The 19,133-nt window shown below is 37.1% G+C and overlaps 1 protein-coding gene across 2 annotated transcripts in view; it reads right to left on the reverse strand.

Annotated features, from left to right (window-relative positions):
* Positions 1-1,839: 1,839 nt before the first annotated feature.
* Positions 1,840-19,133, reverse strand: part of LOC107597397 (sarcoplasmic/endoplasmic reticulum calcium ATPase 1-like) — a 60,977-nt gene continuing 43,683 nt past the window's right edge. The window contains exons 9-22 of one of the 2 annotated variants that reach the window (XM_016288454.1): positions 18,201-18,289; positions 17,952-18,054; positions 16,285-16,416; positions 12,797-12,913; positions 12,467-12,685; positions 11,430-11,765; positions 9,722-9,942; positions 9,434-9,636; positions 9,197-9,282; positions 7,119-7,252; positions 6,797-6,914; positions 5,087-5,204; positions 4,899-4,927; positions 1,840-4,782 (exon numbers count right to left, since the gene is read on the reverse strand). In XM_016288454.1, coding sequence (XP_016143940.1) covers positions 4,923-4,927; positions 5,087-5,204; positions 6,797-6,914; positions 7,119-7,252; positions 9,197-9,282; positions 9,434-9,636; positions 9,722-9,942; positions 11,430-11,765; positions 12,467-12,685; positions 12,797-12,913; positions 16,285-16,416; positions 17,952-18,054; positions 18,201-18,289 — 1,881 coding nt within the window. In that variant the 3' untranslated portion in view covers positions 1,840-4,782; positions 4,899-4,922. The remainder of the gene's footprint in view (positions 4,783-4,898; positions 4,928-5,086; positions 5,205-6,796; positions 6,915-7,118; positions 7,253-9,196; positions 9,283-9,433; positions 9,637-9,721; positions 9,943-11,429; positions 11,766-12,466; positions 12,686-12,796; positions 12,914-16,284; positions 16,417-17,951; positions 18,055-18,200; positions 18,290-19,133) is intronic. The other variant, XM_016288443.1, reaches the window with a different exon arrangement.

Below are 19,133 nucleotides of genomic sequence, written 5' to 3' on the forward strand. Positions count from 1 at the left end.
TATTTTAAACGTAATAAACACTTTTCTCTCATTTACGGTATCTGTCATATGCAGAAGCCGTTCCGGTGGATGACGTGGGACGTATGCATCATGCGCGCCTCTGATATACAGTATGCTAGTCTCACGAGTTTGTTTACAGGAGCAAAGGAAAACCAGTCTCCTCTTGGCTTATATCAAAATCCTTCAACATTTTTTTTTACAAATCCTCGGTTTGTACTACTAATTCGTGACCGGCGTTTTGTTTTGTTCTCTCTCCGCGTTCGTCACTAATCAGGCTACGCCAACGTCCTACGTCATCCGCTGGAATGACTTCCGCATACCACACTTAAATGAAGTGAGAGAGAAGTGTTTATTACATTTGAAATATGGATATTTTTCTTACAAAAATGCATGGATTCGCTACCTTTATTCACCCCCCGGAGCCATTTTATTATGGATGCGCACACTTTATTTGATGTCTTGTGGACTTTTCAACAGAAACACCCGCTGACTGCAATGATAGAGCCTGGAGTAGCCAGGATAATTTTTTATATGTGACCCTAGAGCACAAAAGCAGTCATAAGTAGCACAAGTATATTTGTAGCAATAGCCAAAAATACATTGTATGGGTCAAAATTATCGATTTTTCTTTTATGCCAAAAATCATTAGGATATTAAGTAAAGATTATGTTCCATGAAGATATTTTGTAAATTTCCTACCATAAATATATCAAAACGTAATTTTTGATTAGTAATATGCATTGCTAAGAACTTCATTTGGACAACTTTAAAGGCAATTTTCTCAATATTTAGATTTTTTTGCACCCTCAGATTCCAGATTTTCAAATCGTTGTATCTCAGCCAAATATTGTCCTATCCTAATAAACCACACATCAGTGGAAATCTTATTTATTCAGCAGATGATTATATAAATCTCAATTTTGAAAAATTTACCCTTATGACTGGTTTTGTGGTCCAAGGTCACATATAACTCAGATTGGATTCGTCTGAAAGAAGAAAGTCATATACACCTAGGATGCCTCGAGGGTGAGTAAAACACAGGCTAATTTTCATTTTTGGGTGAACTAACCCTTTAAGCAATAAAAGCTTAATTAAAGAAGCTACTTTAAAATTTAAAGTTAGCTTTAAAGTTATTTTAATTCTATGAATGCCGAGTTAATTGATAACAATTTTATCATTTAAGTCTCATCAACAGCATTTGAAAGGTATTTGCTTTCTATGTCAGGAATAAAGCATGCATTTTTGCTTATTCTTGATTATTGTGACCTAATATACAGGAATGCATTATATTATCGTCAACATATGTTGTCTATCAAGTTCATTATAAACTGCACATACAATGTATATTGAATTCTAAAGTCTGTTGCAGTCTATTTTAATACCGGACGATGATCTGGTTTCTGCCCTTCCTCAGGTCTCTCTTGTAGGCCTAATACAGATTCAGTGGGAACAAGCTGATTAAATAATGGTTTATTAAAACCACGTACCATTTAAACAAAAGCAGACAGACATCCTGAGTTAAATCCTCATAAATAAATACAAGACAGAGATGGTATTAACACTATATCGTTCAAAAGTTTAGGGTACGTAAGTGTTTTTAAAGAAATTAAAACATAGACGAGTTATTTATATAGCTTTATAACATCGAGAATCCCACTGCGCGTCTTTGCAAATTAAGTAAAGACAGGTGCGAATGTGAAGCGTTAAACAAACCAGTTACTGAGCCCAATATATTATATGATATTACAGTGTCACCTGGTGGCAACTAGTGTGCATTGCACTCACAAGTCCAAACTGTTTAAGGTACGCAAAAATAAAGCAGCAACAACACCATGGAAATAAATTAGAAGATAAATAATCTTTATTTGACATGTCTTTTTCATATATATAAAATTATGTATCCACAATTAATATTACCAAGGCGTTTACAGAGAATTCTTTCTCAGTAGTGGGTGCAAAGCTCCAGCCGGTTTGTGCGCAGGCAGAAAGACAGCTGTCCAGTACGAACGGATCGTCTCAGGACCACACTGTGCTCGATAACAAATGGAGGGAAACGTCACTACAATCTTTTGTTTGCTTTCCTGATTGTCCACCTTTCGAGAGTGTTCCTAACGAACAATCATTAACTTTTCAGAATGAAAACATTCAGTATTGTTTGATGAAAACGGTATGTGGAAGAAGCACGGAGACGTTCAAGAATGTGAAAACAAAGGATTGAAATAGATTTACAAAGTGGACGTCCAACTTTCTGCATAACACACAGCCATTTCATATCTCTGGAGGCACATTACCCACACCAAGCCCTTCAAGAGAACGACTTCATACGCCAGTATTGACTACTGGACGTCACTCTGTGTAAACCACAAGATGTTCCTTTTCCAGAACAATCATCAAACAAAACAGACAAACAAAGAAAAACTACAAATCCTCAGACATTCAAACCCAATTATAGATGCAAAAATGATCATTAGCACAATTCTTATCTTTATTTTACAACTTCTAAACTAAATTTAAAAGACACAAAAACCCTGCAACCTTTAAAAACAAACTGTAACAATGAATAAACAACCTCCACTATTCTACAAAATATTCTCCATCCTTAGTTACTTGAACGCCGAAAGAAAAGAAAAAAGGTTTTGCACTGTTCTCTTCTGGGTGGTGATGTTTCATTTAAGTCATTATTAAAAACAATTAAATATACTGTATAGGTTATTAATTACAGTAACAAGATTCCATGCAATCAGGTATTTTGTTTTTTTTTCTTTCTGTACAGAGTTCAAGAGATCAGTAGTTATTAGCAAGGTTGTACAAAGCCTACACTTTCTATTGGTGCAGATGCTAGTGTGATGAATATGAGCGGCCTTGCTGCCTCGTGTCAGTATGCTGACTCTAAAGTTACATGGTAATACATTGCCATTGGAATAGCTAAAAGTGTGAGAGCACATGGGACACAGAGCTTGCCTTTTAAATAGCATTTACACCACTCACATTTGTTACTGGCAAAACAGATGATTCTAGGCTGTGACCAAATGATGGCTTTACCACGGCAAGCATAATGACACCAGGAGCAGGCATAGTTGGTTTGCCAATTTGTCTGATAACAGCACACCAGCATTTCCCAACAGATGAAGGCATATGATACCCTTAACAGCAAAACTGACAAACTAAACCACCTGGGTTCTTTCAGTGGAATACATTATTATTACTTTATTAAAAAAAAAAAAATGCAGAGTTCATCAAAATTGCAAGAAAAGCACTAGCGGTAGAGAGTCCTCCCTCTGCGGACATGATGTACGGCAAGCATGTAAGCCCCCCTGCGTTAAGGATGATTGTGTGTTTATGATGACGATATCAACTCAACTGAAATGAATATGAGGAAGAAAACAAGAGCAAATGGAAAAAGCCATCTGGCAGCATATGGTATTAAAGAAGGATGAAAAGTGCAGTTTAGGACTGCAGGGTCTCTCACTCTGGTTAAATTTCAAAGGATAAGCGAGGAAGTGAGTGAAAGTACATTCAAGTCAGACCCCTCTACTCCATAATGAGGATGCATGTGTTTGTGTGAAGGAGTGAGTCAGAATGTTAAACATCAAAGCTGTCCCAACAAGCAATGTTGCAGATCTGGACTGCCCTTCACGTCAATGATCAAATCTGTTTCTTTCCTCCTCCTTCCCTCTCATCATATTCAAAACCTGCCATAGATATTAATACTTACAAAATGTGGCAGGCTGCACTACATTAGGATCGATTTATTTGCAGCACTTAGTTACTAGTGTTCAACTGGAGTTCACTCTAGAGAATAAAAGAGGTAGAGAAGAGAAGAATCTGGGATAGATCAGTTTGTGTTTGCGATCCTGTAAATATTTTGGATAGTTTTGAAATGTTTTGTAGGTAAAATATATACCTGGGCTTATTATTTCACATATACTTGAATCTAGAATGGAGTATGTTTCAACATTCTCAGGTTTAAATGGCGCCTATTTTAGACTTAAAAATCGCATTTTTTAAAATTCAGGTGAAATTTAAATATATCTGCTGCCAAGTTTAGCCTTGTGTAAACAGTTATCTAAATGGCAAAGAGAACGAGTTCTCAGCGCTGAAGGTGGCCACCCTATCTGTAAAGAGAGGAACGAGAGAGAAACTGGAGTTGACCACTTAAGAAATTGGCCATTCTGTCCAAACACGAACATTCACACATTAAAAGACGCCCTTGGTGCAATCTCTATCCTCTCTTTTTCAATTGTGTAAAGTGAAGTATTTTGTTTGTGAAGTATTATGATTCATCGCCCCCCTCTCGTGAATTTTACCCATAATACCTAAATGTTTAACATCAAACGCTCATCTGCTTCCTCAAGTGCACCAGAAACTGCCCTACTATGTACAGCAAGGATATGAAAGCTAAAAAGCAAGATAAAAGAAAACAAATGGTCACACAACTTGCTTGACATGATGAAATTATGCTCATGCACATGCCAACACACACGCACACACCTAATCTCTCACTCTCACACAAACACACACACACATACACACACACACACACATACACACACAGTAACATAAACCACAAGCCCTGCTCGTTTTAGTGGTGGCTGGACATGCAGCAAAGACACAGGAGGAGTGATGACGACGTGTGTGTGAATGTGTGTGCATGGGGTGCAGTCTTAACTGCTCAGAGAAAAAAAGGCAGGGGTGGGCGTGTGTGTGTGTTCATGTGTGTCTGGAGGAAGTTGTCCTAGAATTTCAGCTGCCGACTCTTCCTGTACCTTTCCTCCTCTTCACCTGCAGATCAGGAAAAGAGAGAGAGGGAGAGAGCGGTTATATGGTGCCTGCAGGAAATTAAGATCAAAACAATGAAAGTGATTTCGAACTGGACAGGCTGTAGTTAAAGAAAATACCTTTTAAAAGATGAGAGGAGAAAGTTAAACTGCCGGAGGAGAAACAGATCAGAAGAAACAAACAGAAAACGTCAATATAAAAGAGGCAGAAGCATTGACTGGAATATTAAGAACAGTCACATCAGAGACAGAGATGACACGTTAGCCGCACATAAAGAGGGAAACGTGTTCTGGTAAGCAGGTTGTACCTTCTAAGTGGTGGCGGGAGATATACTTGAGTGCCTCATCCAATAGGATGACAGGAATTGAGATCTTGAGGACTATGATCCATTGGGAATAATGCAGTGGAGTTACCTGGAAGATCAGCTGGGGAACACAAAATGAGAAATGAGAGGTCTGAAAAAGAGAGAGAACAATGTACCTCTCGCTCCATATTTTCTGTAAACACCATGCATTGGTGCAAAAACATCATTATTAATCATTGATTCTGAAACACACACACACAAAAAATCACAACAGTAAACTGATGCCCTGTTCAATTTCTGATGTACTTCAAGCACCTGTGTGACTTCTGTTTTCAATGGTCACTGTATTGTTTTTATGAAACCCATTCGATGTAACTATGAGGATGATGATGATGATGATGATAGTATTCAAATATTTCATTAAGCCACTAAAGAAATATATAAGTATAATAATACTATTTTACTGTACAATAAAAAAGTACATACTAACAATAATAGTCATTTTAGGTACTTTATTTTAAGGTGTCCTTGTTACAACTTACATGTACTTACTATTATTATAACAATTAATTATGCATAATTACATGCAAGTAACTCCAAGCCAACCCCTAATCCTAACCCTAATCATATAGTACATAAGTACATGTAGTTAATTAATATTACTCAGTACTTACATGTATAATTACACTGTAACAAGGACCTTAAAATAAAGTGTAAAGTATTTTTATTTTACAGAACAACCGTAAAATTGCAATACTAACATCTATGGCTGTCTTAATTGGTAAGCATTCAAGCGTTAAACCAGAGAAATTTTATTTTTGGAAAATCACAGGGAAACCTTAAAGCTTTTCTTTTGTTGACTATATATTTATAAACGACTCATTACAAATTTGTGAAAATGGTTGGTGCATGTTGCATTTTTAAATGCACGTTATAAGTTATCCAAGCTCAAAACTCTTGAAGAGATGGGGTTTGTGTGGAGCAGCATGTATTTGAAACGGAGACATTTAGAGTCGCTGAAAATGCTGGATCACAAGCTGCGTGTGTGTAAGAACACAGTGCTGCACTTCAAGCACTGAAGCCAGGAGCTTTTTTGTTGTTGTTGTTGTTTTTACAACTCAAAAGCTGGTTCTGCATATACATGATCCACATAAAAAAATGAAATCGCATTTTGAATGACATGGGGCTACAGTAAGTAAGAGCCCATATATGGAGACGTGTTTAGCTGTATATGTAAAAAAAAAATTGTATCGTATTGGCATTTCGATCACATAAGGAAAGCTCTGGCTTCGTGTGGATGAGCCCTAAATGTAGTAAATGGTTAATGGTTGTTTAAATAAGTAAATGATTTTCATTTTTGCGTGAACCATCTCTTTAAAAACTTTATTTTCCAATGCGGAAGTGAACTACTTTCTGTGAATGTGCGAAACTTCCAATTCAGATCAATAACTAGAAAAATAAAGTACAGCCAATGGTAAAACTATCCATGCTACAAATTAGTACATTTAAGATTATGGTTGTAAATTAAAATAATATGTTAACAAATACCGGATAGCATTAACAAGCAGCATAACAGACTGATTTTTTACAGCTAAAAGAACTGGAAGCTGATGATATTGGAAGCCTCACACATTCAAGTTTGCCGCACTTGCTCTTACAAATAAGGTGAATAATGACACAGAAAAGAGAGATGTTCCTGTATATATCACTCACTGGTAGAGGCTCCACATACAGGATGAGGAAGTGTAGAGACAAGGAAAGAATTATGGCCCCCAGCAGCCATATATTCACCCAGGGTGGCATTCTTAGCAGAGACTGATTCTCTGACAGGCTGTAAGAGATTAAAAATGACAAAGAAAAGAATGGAAGTAGCAAAAAAAGACATTTAGGCCTACTATTTTTTAAGAAAAAACAGACCCAGAAAAGCTCCACCGAGCTCATGAGACATCTGAAAGTTGTTTTACAGTAACTACTTAGACGTATTGAAAGAACTATCAGTATGATGCAGTGCTATAACCATGGCAGCAGGTCTTACCTGTTAAGAGCGTTGAACATCTCTATGGTAACAAGCACAGAAAGAGCCATGGTGGTGGGGTAACGTGACTCAAAGACCTCACAGTCAATACCCTGAAACATGGGGTTTTCTTCTGTACACTGCATAAAGTGCCGCTACAGACAAGAAAAAGACAGTTTAGAGTCAATGTGGGGCAGTACCAAGAGCATCACAAGCCATCTTGAGTATCTTCAAGTGTTTGTTTTCTAAGTGGCATCATTCCTAATAAAACAGAAAGGCTGTGCTTTAGTGCATCTAATATATTCACCATATCAGATGCAAGAGCAATAAGACAGGAAATCATTTGACCCACTGATGGCAGTCTTTGTGACCTTTGAGGGACTGATGTGATATCAGAAAGAGCAGCTGTGTAGATCATCCTGTGAGATCTGAACTCCCTGACACTGAACAGCTGTCTTTATTTTAAAATATTCCGACAAAAAACTTGACAATATTTTAAACTTGTTATTGTGGCATGAATCCTTGGTGGAGCAGTTTATTCCAAAACAATCACAATCCTCTTTAAGAAAACAAGATCATTGGGATTTCTTTAACTTTAGAATGCAGCTATAATACTGTATGACTCTATAATACTTTCTTGTTAACATTTTGTATAGTTAAAATTTTGTATATACATTTACTCGCATTTCCACTATGTAGTGCATTGTATGACCCCATTATGTACACTGCCTCTCAAAAGTTTGGGGTCAGAAAGATTTTTTTCTTTTTTTGAAATAAATTAATTTTATTCAGCAAAGGTGCATTACATTGATCAAAAGTGGCAGTAAATTACACGTCACAAAAAAAATTATGAATTAAAGGGATAGTTCACCCAAAAATTAACATTTTGTCATTAATGACTCAACCTCACGTCGTTCAAACCCATAAGACCTTTTTTCATCTTCGGAACACAAATTAAAAAGATATTTTTGATGAAATCCGAGATTCAAGGCCAAGAAAGGTAGGAAGGACATCATTAAAATAGTCCATGTGACATCAGTGATTCAACCATAATTTTATGAAGCTACAAGAATACTTTTTTTGGCAGCGAACTGACCCAGAAGAGAAGGAATCATTGAATAAAGTCGTTATTTTTGTTTTCTTTGTGCATAAAAGGTATTCTCATAGCTTCATAAAGTTACGGTTGAACCACTGATGTCACATGGACTATTTTACCAATGTCCTTACTCTTTCTGAGCCTTGACCGTGGTAGTTCCCTTGCTATCTATGCAGGGTCAGAAAGCTCTCGGATTTCATCAAAAAGATCTTATAGTCCATGTGACATCAGTGATTCAACCATAATTTTATGAAGCTACAAGAATACTTTTTTTGGCAGCGAACTGACCCAGAAGAGAAGGAATCATTGAATAAAGTCGTTATTTTTGTTTTCTTTGTGCATAAAAGGTATTCTCATAGCTTCATAAAGTTACGGTTGAACCACTGATGTCACATGGACTATTTTACCAATGTCCTTACTCTTTCTGAGCCTTGACCGTGGTAGTTCCCTTGCTATCTATGCAGGGTCAGAAAGCTCTCGGATTTCATCAAAAATATCTTAATTTGTGTTCCGAAGCTGAGTGAAGGTCTAACAAGTTTGGAACGACATGAGGGTGAGTAATTAATGATGGAATTTTCATTTTTGGGTGAACTAACCCTTTAAATACTGTTCTTTTGAACCCTCTATTTATTAGAGAGTCCAGAAACATCAAGCACCACAATCAATTTCAACATTGATAATAATAAGAAATGTTTCTTGAGCACCAAATCAGCAAATCAGAATGACTGCTGAAGGATCATGTGACTCTGAAGACTTGAGTAATGGCTGCTTAACGACTTCAAACCTTAGGCATCCTGTTAATTTTCCTGCCATTGTGGTATTAATAAAGTTATTATTTTAGTTTGTTGTGCCTGAGCTCATTTAGAACATATTTCTAAAAGTCTGGTATATCATTTTACAGAAATACTTCTTAAATTAACTCAAGCAAAACTGTACATCATAAGAGAAATTATCCTATTAATTAAAACAAATCACTGTTTATTTTAAATCACTGTTGACTCACAAGCTGATAAAAAGACACCTGTGGCCCGTCCTCATCAAACAAATACCACCAGGTGGCAGCGCCGACAGTGCCTAGACCCACATATCCTAGAAAAACAAGAGTAAAATAATTCCAGTGTGGTTTGTTGCTTCATAGAGCTGACATGCAGTTTTCAGGGAAGAACTGTAAGTGCACTTAAAGTGGCAAAAAGGGTCAATAATATTAGATTCTATGGAATAACCAAGATATTGTACTAACCTCCAATGGCCAGGTATCTGAAGAAGAGCCAGCCAGAGATGAGAGGCTCCTTAGGGTTTCTAGGGGGCTTGTCCATGATGTCCAGATCAGGGGGGTTGAAGCCTAGGGCAGTGGCTGGCAGACCATCCGTCACCAGGTTCACCCACAACAACTGGACGGGGATCAAAGCCTCAGGCAGGCCTAGGATGGCTGTCAGGAAAATACTGCGATGGGGGAAAATAAGGAGCTCGCGTAAGTGTAAATGTGGATAGGAAACTGAGGCACTACACCAATCAGGCCCTCACTCACCACACCACCTCTCCCACGTTGGACGAGATGAGGTAACGGATAAACTGCTTCATGTTGTTGTAGATGGCTCGTCCCTCTTCCACTGCAGCCACAATGGTGGAGAAGTTATCATCTGAGAGCACCATCTCGGAGGCTGATTTGGCTACAGCTGTGCCTGAGCCCATAGCGATGCCAATTTCAGCCTTTTTTAAGGCAGGGGCATCATTAACGCCATCTCCAGTCTGAAAGTGAGATGGGTAGGAACAGAGTGAAGGATAAGGGTTGATAGACACTAACTGGCTTTCCACACAGCACTTAACATTTGGCCCTTCTAAGCCCCACCTCTGAACCATAATTGACTTGCTCGATGAACTGAATTGTGCCATTTTATCAGACAAGCATTTGCTCTTTTCTAAAGAAAAAAAAACATTTATGGAAAAAGTTCTGCATGTTTGATAATTTCTGTAAAATTCACCTTTGTTATCACAGGAATAAACTGCATTTTAAAATATATTAAATTAGGAAACGTTCATTTAAATTGAACTAAAATTTCACAGTATTAAGGTTTGTACTGTATTTCTAATCAAAAAAATTCAACCTTTGTGAGCATAAAAGACTTTTCAAAAATAAATTTTTACCAACCCCAATCTTGAGCGATAGTGTTCATTTGCTCTAAGATAAACGGAAGTTGTTTCATTTCTGTATTAATCATGTTAATGTGCAATTTAACGGTTTATTTAAAGACATACCACAGAAAAAATGTTTGAAATGTCAATTCATTCAAGAAAACAATACTCGCATATAACTCGGTACCTCCAAATCAATTCTATGGTATGTTCTAGAAAGCTTATTTGAGTTATCAACAGTAAACAAAAAGGGTGGAGCTTATCTAAGGGTCAATTCAAAGGCCATTTGTTAAAAAAAGTGGATTCAAGTAAAGATTCAAAACAAATTAAGCTTATGAAAAGACAATAATCCAAAAGTAAATAATATTTGCTCTTTGGTAAATGCTTATTACAGGCTGGGGATTAAACAGGGGTTAAGTAGAGGATGAGGAAATCTTTGTTTTCATGTTCTAAAAGAAGCAAAGCAGCCTCTGTTGTGCACACTGATGTCTGGGAAATACCTCAAGTCCCCAAATGACAAACAGACACATGCATACAACAGAGCTGGAGGCGACAGTGTGTGAACAGGAAGAGCACTGACATGCTCTCATAACTCCAGCAGGGAAAATCAGCATAAAAGACAAGGCTGTCTATCTCTGAGAGATGTAGGTGCTACAGAATATTACATTATTGCTAAGAGACTGGAGAATAGAATCAGAGACTTCATCCTTCATATGATCCTCTCAGCTCTCTGATTGTGTAATTGCCACCTTCACTCATATTAACAGCCCAACTGTGACAATTACGATGACATGCTGTATTTAAAGTTATTCATTCTTGGTAATGAAGCATATTTTCTTTTACTCAAACCAAAAGTATAGCAATTAGATTATACAATAATATTAATGTTAAATGTAAGGATAATACTCATGTTACAATACAATACAATTAAAAAAAAGAACTTTCAGCCCAAAAGTTTTGCACATCTACTAATAGTGGGTGCCTTTCACTTTTGTCAAGTCAATTTTTATTAGATGGTTGTTGTTGGCGTTCATTTCAGACCCTCTTTTGACGTTTTTAGTTTTTAACTTCTGTGATACCAACCACTAACCACTATATCTCACCATCGCTGTGATCTCATCAAAGGACTGCAGATAAGCAACGATCTTTGACTTGTGTGCAGGCTCGACACGGGCAAAGCACCGTGCCCTTTTCACAGCTTCTCGCTGGGCCTCTGGAGTCAGGTCATCGAACTCCCTGCCTGTGTAGGCTCTTCCTTCCACATCTTCATCCTCATTGAAAATGCCAATGCGTCTGCAGATGGCCACGGCGGTGCCCTTGTTGTCCCCAGTGATCATGATGACACGTATACCGGCCTTACTGCACAGCTTTATTGAGCCAATCACCTCCTTTCTGGGCGGATCTAGCATCCCCACACAGCCAACGAAGGTGAGATTTGCCTAAACAGATAATCAGATTATGCATGTTATCCCAGATATATGAATTTACATGTACAGTGGCTTTAGAAAATACTTGTAAAAAATCCACATGTAAAAATGTATGAATTTAATTACATTAAACAACAAAACCAAACCAGAAGATGAAGTGGTACAAACAAATATCACTCATTACCATTAGAAAAAATTGCTTATTTCATTAATTTGTGTTTATTGCATTTATGATGCAATCTACACACAATTGTACCTGGCACAATGTTTGGGTGGGTTAGGGTTAGGGGGTGTTACAAAACATTAATTATCTGTAAATGGAATGCATTGTTTGCCCATTGAAGAAAAAAAAAGTATGAATTATAAAAAAGAAAATATATATAAATATTGCTTTTAATAACTGTAATAATTGATAATTGTTCATAAATATAGTCAACTAATTTGTAATTGTTTTAATGAATATTATTAAAAATAAACAATAGTAAACATTAAATATCAACAAATGATAATAATTTATAATAACAAATTATAATAATTTATATATATATAAATAAAATAAATTTTAAAAAATTGTATCTGTTGCTTAAGTGTTCAAATACTTTTTGGCGTCAGTGCACATGATAATATACACAGTGAATTGCATAAAAAAGATAACTGGTAAAACTGTTGTCTGGAACATGGACAGATGTTTATAAAGTTTCTAACTCTCTCACCTCGTACTCTGAGAACTTGGCAGCGTTTTCCAGGTCCATTTTATCTTCAAGAGGTGGAGAGTCTCGTGTGGCCAAAGCCAAGCAGCGCAGAGTGTCCCTGCCTGCCCCCCAGTCTCTAATAGTGCTCATCAGCTCCTCCTTTACCGCCATGGTCAACGGGACACGGTCTTTACCGACACGCACAAACTGACAACGGTCAATCACACTCTCTGGAGCGCCCTACATACAAAATGAATAAAAGGAGAAGCAAGGGTGATGCATACAGCAAAGTTTACTGAAGGTACTGATAGATTTGAGATGTTCTCAGATGTGTGTTTAAGTTAAAAGTACCTTGACAAACATCTTGCTCTGAGAGTTCGAGCCATTGGGAGTGCAGTACACAGACATGGACTTCCTGTCTCTGGAAAACTCCAGTGTGAATTTTTTCTGCATCAGCTTTCTGATAATCTAAGGGGAAAAAAGGATAGAGAGAGAAAGAATGTGGGATGTTAGATCAAACAAAGGTGAAACACTGCTGTCATTGTGTGTGTGTGTGTGTTGGGAAAGATGTAATTTTCAGCAGTTTTTTAAGGTTTCCTTCAGTTTTCCTAATTAAAAAAATTAGAGTAGCAAAAGTTCAAAATTAAGTTTAATGAGTGGAGCTCATGCAGGTTCTAGGGGTCAGTTGTTCAGACAAGCTATCGCAGGGCTCAACAATAAGGCATCACTGCATTACATGCAAAGTTATGTTATAGGTGTATAATTTATAAATTTTTAGTTTATACATTTTAGACTTAACATTTAATGAAAAACAAACACTACCGTTGAAAGGTTTTGGGGTTGGGTGGTGTTTGAAAGAAGTCTCTTATGCTCACTATGCGTAATCTTATACATTTATTTGATCAAACGAAAAACAACAAACACTGTGAAATATTATTACAACTCAAAATAACCTTTTTTTATTTGAATACATTGTAAAATGTAATTTATTCCTTTGACTGGAAAGCTGAATTTTCAGTAGCCATTACTCCAGATGAACAGAAATGTCTTGTTACATTATAAATGTTTTTATTGTCACTTTTTTACCACTTTAATGTCTTTGCTGAATACAAGTATTAATTTATTTTCAAAAATAAATAAATACATAAAAATCTTACTGACCCTTAACAGTAGTGTACATGCTTCTAGCATAAATATATAATGTATTAAAAAATAAAAATGAATTATCCCCTACACATTTCTGTTGTGTATTCACTTTAAAAACTGTATATAAAAAATACAATCCAGATATGCAGGACAAAAATTCAGTGAGGCAAGGGAATTAATTTGCCACTAGGTGGAAACCACCTCCAGCACATGAGAACAGAGCATTTACAATGGGTAAAATAAGTATTGAACACATCACCATTTTTCTCAGTAAATATATTTCTAAAGGTGCTGCTGACATGATATTTTTACCAGATGCCGGTAACAACCCAAGTAATCCATACATACAAAAAAACAAAACAAATAAGTTCAGAAATTAAGTTCTGTGTAATAAAATGGAATGACCCAAGGAAAAAGTATTGAACACGCTTACTGAAATTTTTTTAATACTTCGTACAAAAGCCTTTGTAGGTAATAACCGCTTCAAGAAGCCTCCTGTATGGAGAAACTAGTCATATGTATTGCTTAGGTGTGATTTTGGCCCATTCTTCCACACAGTCTTCAAATCTTGAAGGTTCCATGGGCCTCTTCTATGAACTCTAATCTTTAGTTCTTTCCATAGATTTTCTATTGGATTCAAGTCAGGTGATTGGCTGGCCATTCTAGCAGCTTTACTTTCTTTCTCTGAAACCAAATGAGAGTTTCCTTGGCTGTGTGGGATCATCGTCTCGCTGAAATGTCCACCCTCATTTAATCTTCATCATCCTGGTAGATGGCAGTCTCGGTACATTTTTCCATTCATCCTTCCTTCAATTATATGAATTTTGCCAGTGCCATACTATGATGTTTTGGGGTGATGTGCAGTGCCATTTGACCTCCAAACATGGTGTGTATTATGGCATCCAAAGAGTTACATTTTTGTCTCATCTGACCAGACTATATTCTCCCAGTATTTCATAGGCTTGTCTAAATGTTGTGCAGCAAACTTTAAAAGAGCTTCAACATGCTTTTTCTTCACTAATAGAGCCTTGCGTGGTGAGCGTGCATACAGGCCACAGCGGTTGAATGCATTACTTATTATTACAGGTCTTTCTGAAGCTCTCCACAAGTGATCCTTGGCTCTTGGACAACTCTTCTGATAATTCTTTTCACTCCTCTATCAGAAATCTTGCGAGGAGCACCTGGCCATGGCTGATGTGTGATGAAATTATGTTCTTTCCACTTTTTCTGTAATATGGCCCCAACAGTGCTCACTGGAACATTCAGAAGTATAGAAATCCTTCTGTAACCAATGCCATCAGTATGCTTTGCAACAATAAGGTTGAGAAGGTCTTGAGAAAGCTCTTTGCTTTTACCCATCATGAAATGTTTCTTTTTGTGACACGTTGGTCATGAGACACCTTTTTATAGGCCATCAGTTGGGACTAAACCAGCTAATATTAATTTCCACTGACAAGGGGCAGGATTGCTTTCTAATTACTGATAGATTTCTGCTGGTGTCTTGGCTTTCCATGCCATTTTGCACCTCCCATTCTTCATGTGTTCAATACTTTTCCCCTGTGTCATTCTACTTTATTACACAGAACTTAATTTCTGAACTTATTTGATTTGCTTTCTTTCTATGTATGGATTACATGGATTGTTACCGACATCTGGTGAAAATTTCATGTCAACAGCACCTTTAGAAAAATATTTACTGAGAAAAATGGTGATGTGTTCAATACTTATTTTACCCGCTGTATGCTTCCCAACCTAAAGTACTGTACATCATGCTCTGTCTCTAGTTGCTGCCTCTGTCCATGGCTCTCTTTAATATCAGGATCAGTACTCAGTTCTACAGATGTTTAAACAAGGCTTGCATGTGTGAGAGAAAACCAGTGTCTCTTCTTCCCAGCTCCCCTGAGAACAACACGACGGCACTCCTCAGTAGGGTTCCCGTGTTTTAACATTTAAAACATTTAACCCCCCTCTTTAAATCCATCCATGTGCCCATCCAACTATCTGTCATCTGTTACTATCTGTCTGAAAGTCTGCCACCAATACGTATTGACAGAAGTACAGTATAATCTCTTTCGGTTTCATAAGCCAGTAAAACTTTGGATCAGAGTGGAAAGTTTAGCTAACCTCTTCATATACTCGCCTGGTTATCTAAATATTATGCTTTGCCTCTGGGAGTTTGTGTCACTAAAGTTTGGAGAAGGATTGCGGGGTCAATAGAATCAAGACAGCGGTGCTTCAGAGAAAAATGTTTCCCATGAGGAAAAGGGAGAGACGGAACAGGACTAGCCCACTGTTCCCAGTCTCCCTAATGCAGCAGTGTGGGACGTGTGACTGGTTTCTATAAACATCTACAAGTGTGCACAAACCTCAAGTCTTTCTCTCAGTGACTCTATAACTACTGACTTGAATTAACAAGCCATTAAACATGGCTTGCACAAGGTGCATGCAGTAGGTTTCTTGATGTTGTTGTTTTTTCCCAGTGGTCTTCCTATATATACTGAAGACACTGTGTTCATCTCTTTTCGTTTAAATATCCTGTCTAGCACCACTGGCCAAACTTTGGCAGCTCTTATATTTCTTCTGAAGACTCATCCATCTATCCCTCTATTTATCGTTTTTCATCACTTCCCGTTATGCTCTCATTTATTGCTGTCAGTCTCATATCATGGTGCACCCCACGGCTCCCTTCTTACCAAGTTGCATGCTGAAGCTCGTTCCACTCTGCTGAGTCCGGAGAGGTCGGTTTTAAACACGTTCATCTTCTCCACCAGAGTCGTGAGCGCAGTTTCTGTGGCCTCGCCCACTTTCTCGTACACTCCTTTGGCCTGTGGGACAACATAAGCACAAAAGTGCCTAAATATTCAGTTCCCTATTAGCCCAAATAACATGAAGCATACATACAGCACTTGCAAAATCACTTAAAACAGAAGCTTGGAGTAATGATTGTTAGAAATGATTTCTACTTCAGAAATTATTGTTACAGTGCACTTTAAATGTCACATGGAAGCAATGGAGCAAGAGAATGTGTAACAAACAAAATCTAACCTAATCTAATTCTAGTAAGTGCAGCAACAAAGCATGTCCTATTATAATATTTTAAATAATTTCTATATAGGGTCTCAAAATTTTAAATCAGTTGATTTTCATGACTTTTCCAGTCCTTGTTGATTACTGAATGAGGATTCAATAGGATTCATGTCATAATGAGAAAAAATGCCAAGGTTTTGATTCTAAAAAACTGATAAACTCTATCCCTTCAATGCAAATTAATTTGTTAATTATAACAATTTGGCGAACAACATTGATCGTTATATAACTCAGTTTTAACAGTTTAACCTGTGATGACAAAGCTCCATTTTCAGCAGCCATTACTCGATTTATTGGACATTAAAGCCATTACTTCAATGTCACAAAAACCTTCAGAAATCATTTAGTATGATCAAAAATATCCTGAGATTTGAATGTGGCAGTCATGGAAGGTGAATTTCTTAAAGACTAATTTCTAACCAGTGAAATATTTTAGAATGGATAAGTATATATGTATATTTGCTATAGAAATTTGTATTCTATTTTTTGCAATATTAATGTCTTTATTTTCATGACTTTCCAAAACTGTAAATCACAATTTTAAAACCTCATATTTCCTGGTTTTCCATGACTATGGGAACCCTGTATGTAACTACTATATAAAGGCTGCACCTAAAAATCATAAACAGTGGAGGAGTGTGTTCTATAAAATCCCAGCCTCACATTGTTACTTAACATTCAAACACATGGCTCCAGTGTTAACATCCATAATGGTTTATTAGAGCTCTAAAGTTCACAGTTCACTCTAAGGATTCTCTGTGGAAATATTTGCATTATTTCAGGAAGCAGGCTACTATGGTGGTGGAACATGACATTTAATTAGGTAGTGATTATTTATCTACAATAATAAGACTTTTAAAATATTTGCTTAATTTATGGCAGCCTTTAAAGTATTACTATTACTAATGTGGCCTTTTTTAACTCCATAAAATTAGATTGAGTGCTTTCAATAACAAAGCACGCTTTAAAAATCTTCGGCTTGTCCTAACTTGCACTGTCCTTTACCCTACCTGACAACCACAGAATAAGCATGATATTATGCAATGCAGAAACCATGATACCATGGCAATGGAACAGAGGTGAGAAATGCAAGCCAAATGCGCAAAACAAGCAAATTAAAAAGCTGCCCATCCCTGAGGAACAGAAGATGCATGGTTAACACTTCAGCAATGAGAGCAAGACGGACTCAAAACACTGAATGAGACTCGTTGTTAAAGTAAATGTGGCATCTGAGCATTAGATGCAGGAGAAGATCCACGCACACACTGCTGACCTCATTATAGTCCAGCGAGGAGTCGTTGCACAAGGAGCAGATCGTAGCCAGTTCCACCAGACCATCATATTCTCCACACTGCACCGGCTTGTCAGCTTTCAGCCTAAGGGAGAGGCAGTTATTGCAAGATGAAGGGATGTAAATACAAACTAAGTATCCAGAATGAGCATTAGATTATTTGGAAGAAGTAAAAATGAGATGATGTTTTGCGAAGGATCAAAGGCTCTGAGTATGTTTGTGTGTTCTTACACTTGTCCCTCCGGAGCATAGGTTGAGCCGGTGATGGTGAACTCATGCAGGGAGCAGCTGGTGTCATCAACCTTATTAACCACAAACATCTAAGAGAGACAGAAGTGAGATAGGGAGAGAGACAGCATGAGAATCACATGCAGATTAATGAAACAAACCGAACTTCAGGATTCCCACTTTTTTTGGACAATGAATTTCTATGACTTTTTTGTTCATGATTACTGGATAAAGATGTTTTGTTTTTAAGAAGAATGCACTCAGAACATTTCAAGATAAAGAAACATTTCAAATTGGCCAAAAAAAATCTTATTGTTAAGCCTTGAAACTAAAACAAATTATGTTCACTACAGAAACTTCCCAAACTTGGATGTTTTATTCATTTCCATAACATCCACGGGCCAAGAAATGACAATTTTAAAATTCCCTGATATTCCAAAGTTTTCCATGAGGAAATCCTGGCACATAAAGTTCTAAATGCTCATAAGTTTACCAATTAAAAAGTGGTTATTGTAATTAAAGCTGGAAAAACAAAGGACTCCACAACTGTGCCCAAGAAAACATGTTTTCAAAAAGAATAAGCAAATAAGTTCTCTAAGGCATCTGAAAATAGTTACAAATCCCAATTGCGTTAAAAAAAAGAAAAGAAAAGAAAAAACCACCAACAGACAGCTATGACTCCACCCATTCGGCTCTGGGGTTTCCCTTATCCTCCGTCCAATCAGAGGCAGAGCAATGATGTCATAATGCACTGGCAGAGGGTAGGTTCCTGTGTTTAGTGGCTGGCATGAGCTCTTGCCTGTCTGATCCAACACACTCACACAACTGCCAACAGACAACACAAACTACAATAAACTACTGCCTCCTACTGAAATGTCTGCTTTCACTGGACCAAATGAAAACAGATGAGGTGAAAGAGTGACAATCACTTTACCA

This window comes from Sinocyclocheilus grahami, unplaced genomic scaffold, assembly GCF_001515645.1.
Source record: "Sinocyclocheilus grahami isolate Dianchi unplaced genomic scaffold, SAMN03320097.WGS_v1.1 scaffold12.1, whole genome shotgun sequence".
Classification (NCBI taxonomy): Eukaryota; Metazoa; Chordata; class Actinopteri; order Cypriniformes; family Cyprinidae; genus Sinocyclocheilus; species Sinocyclocheilus grahami.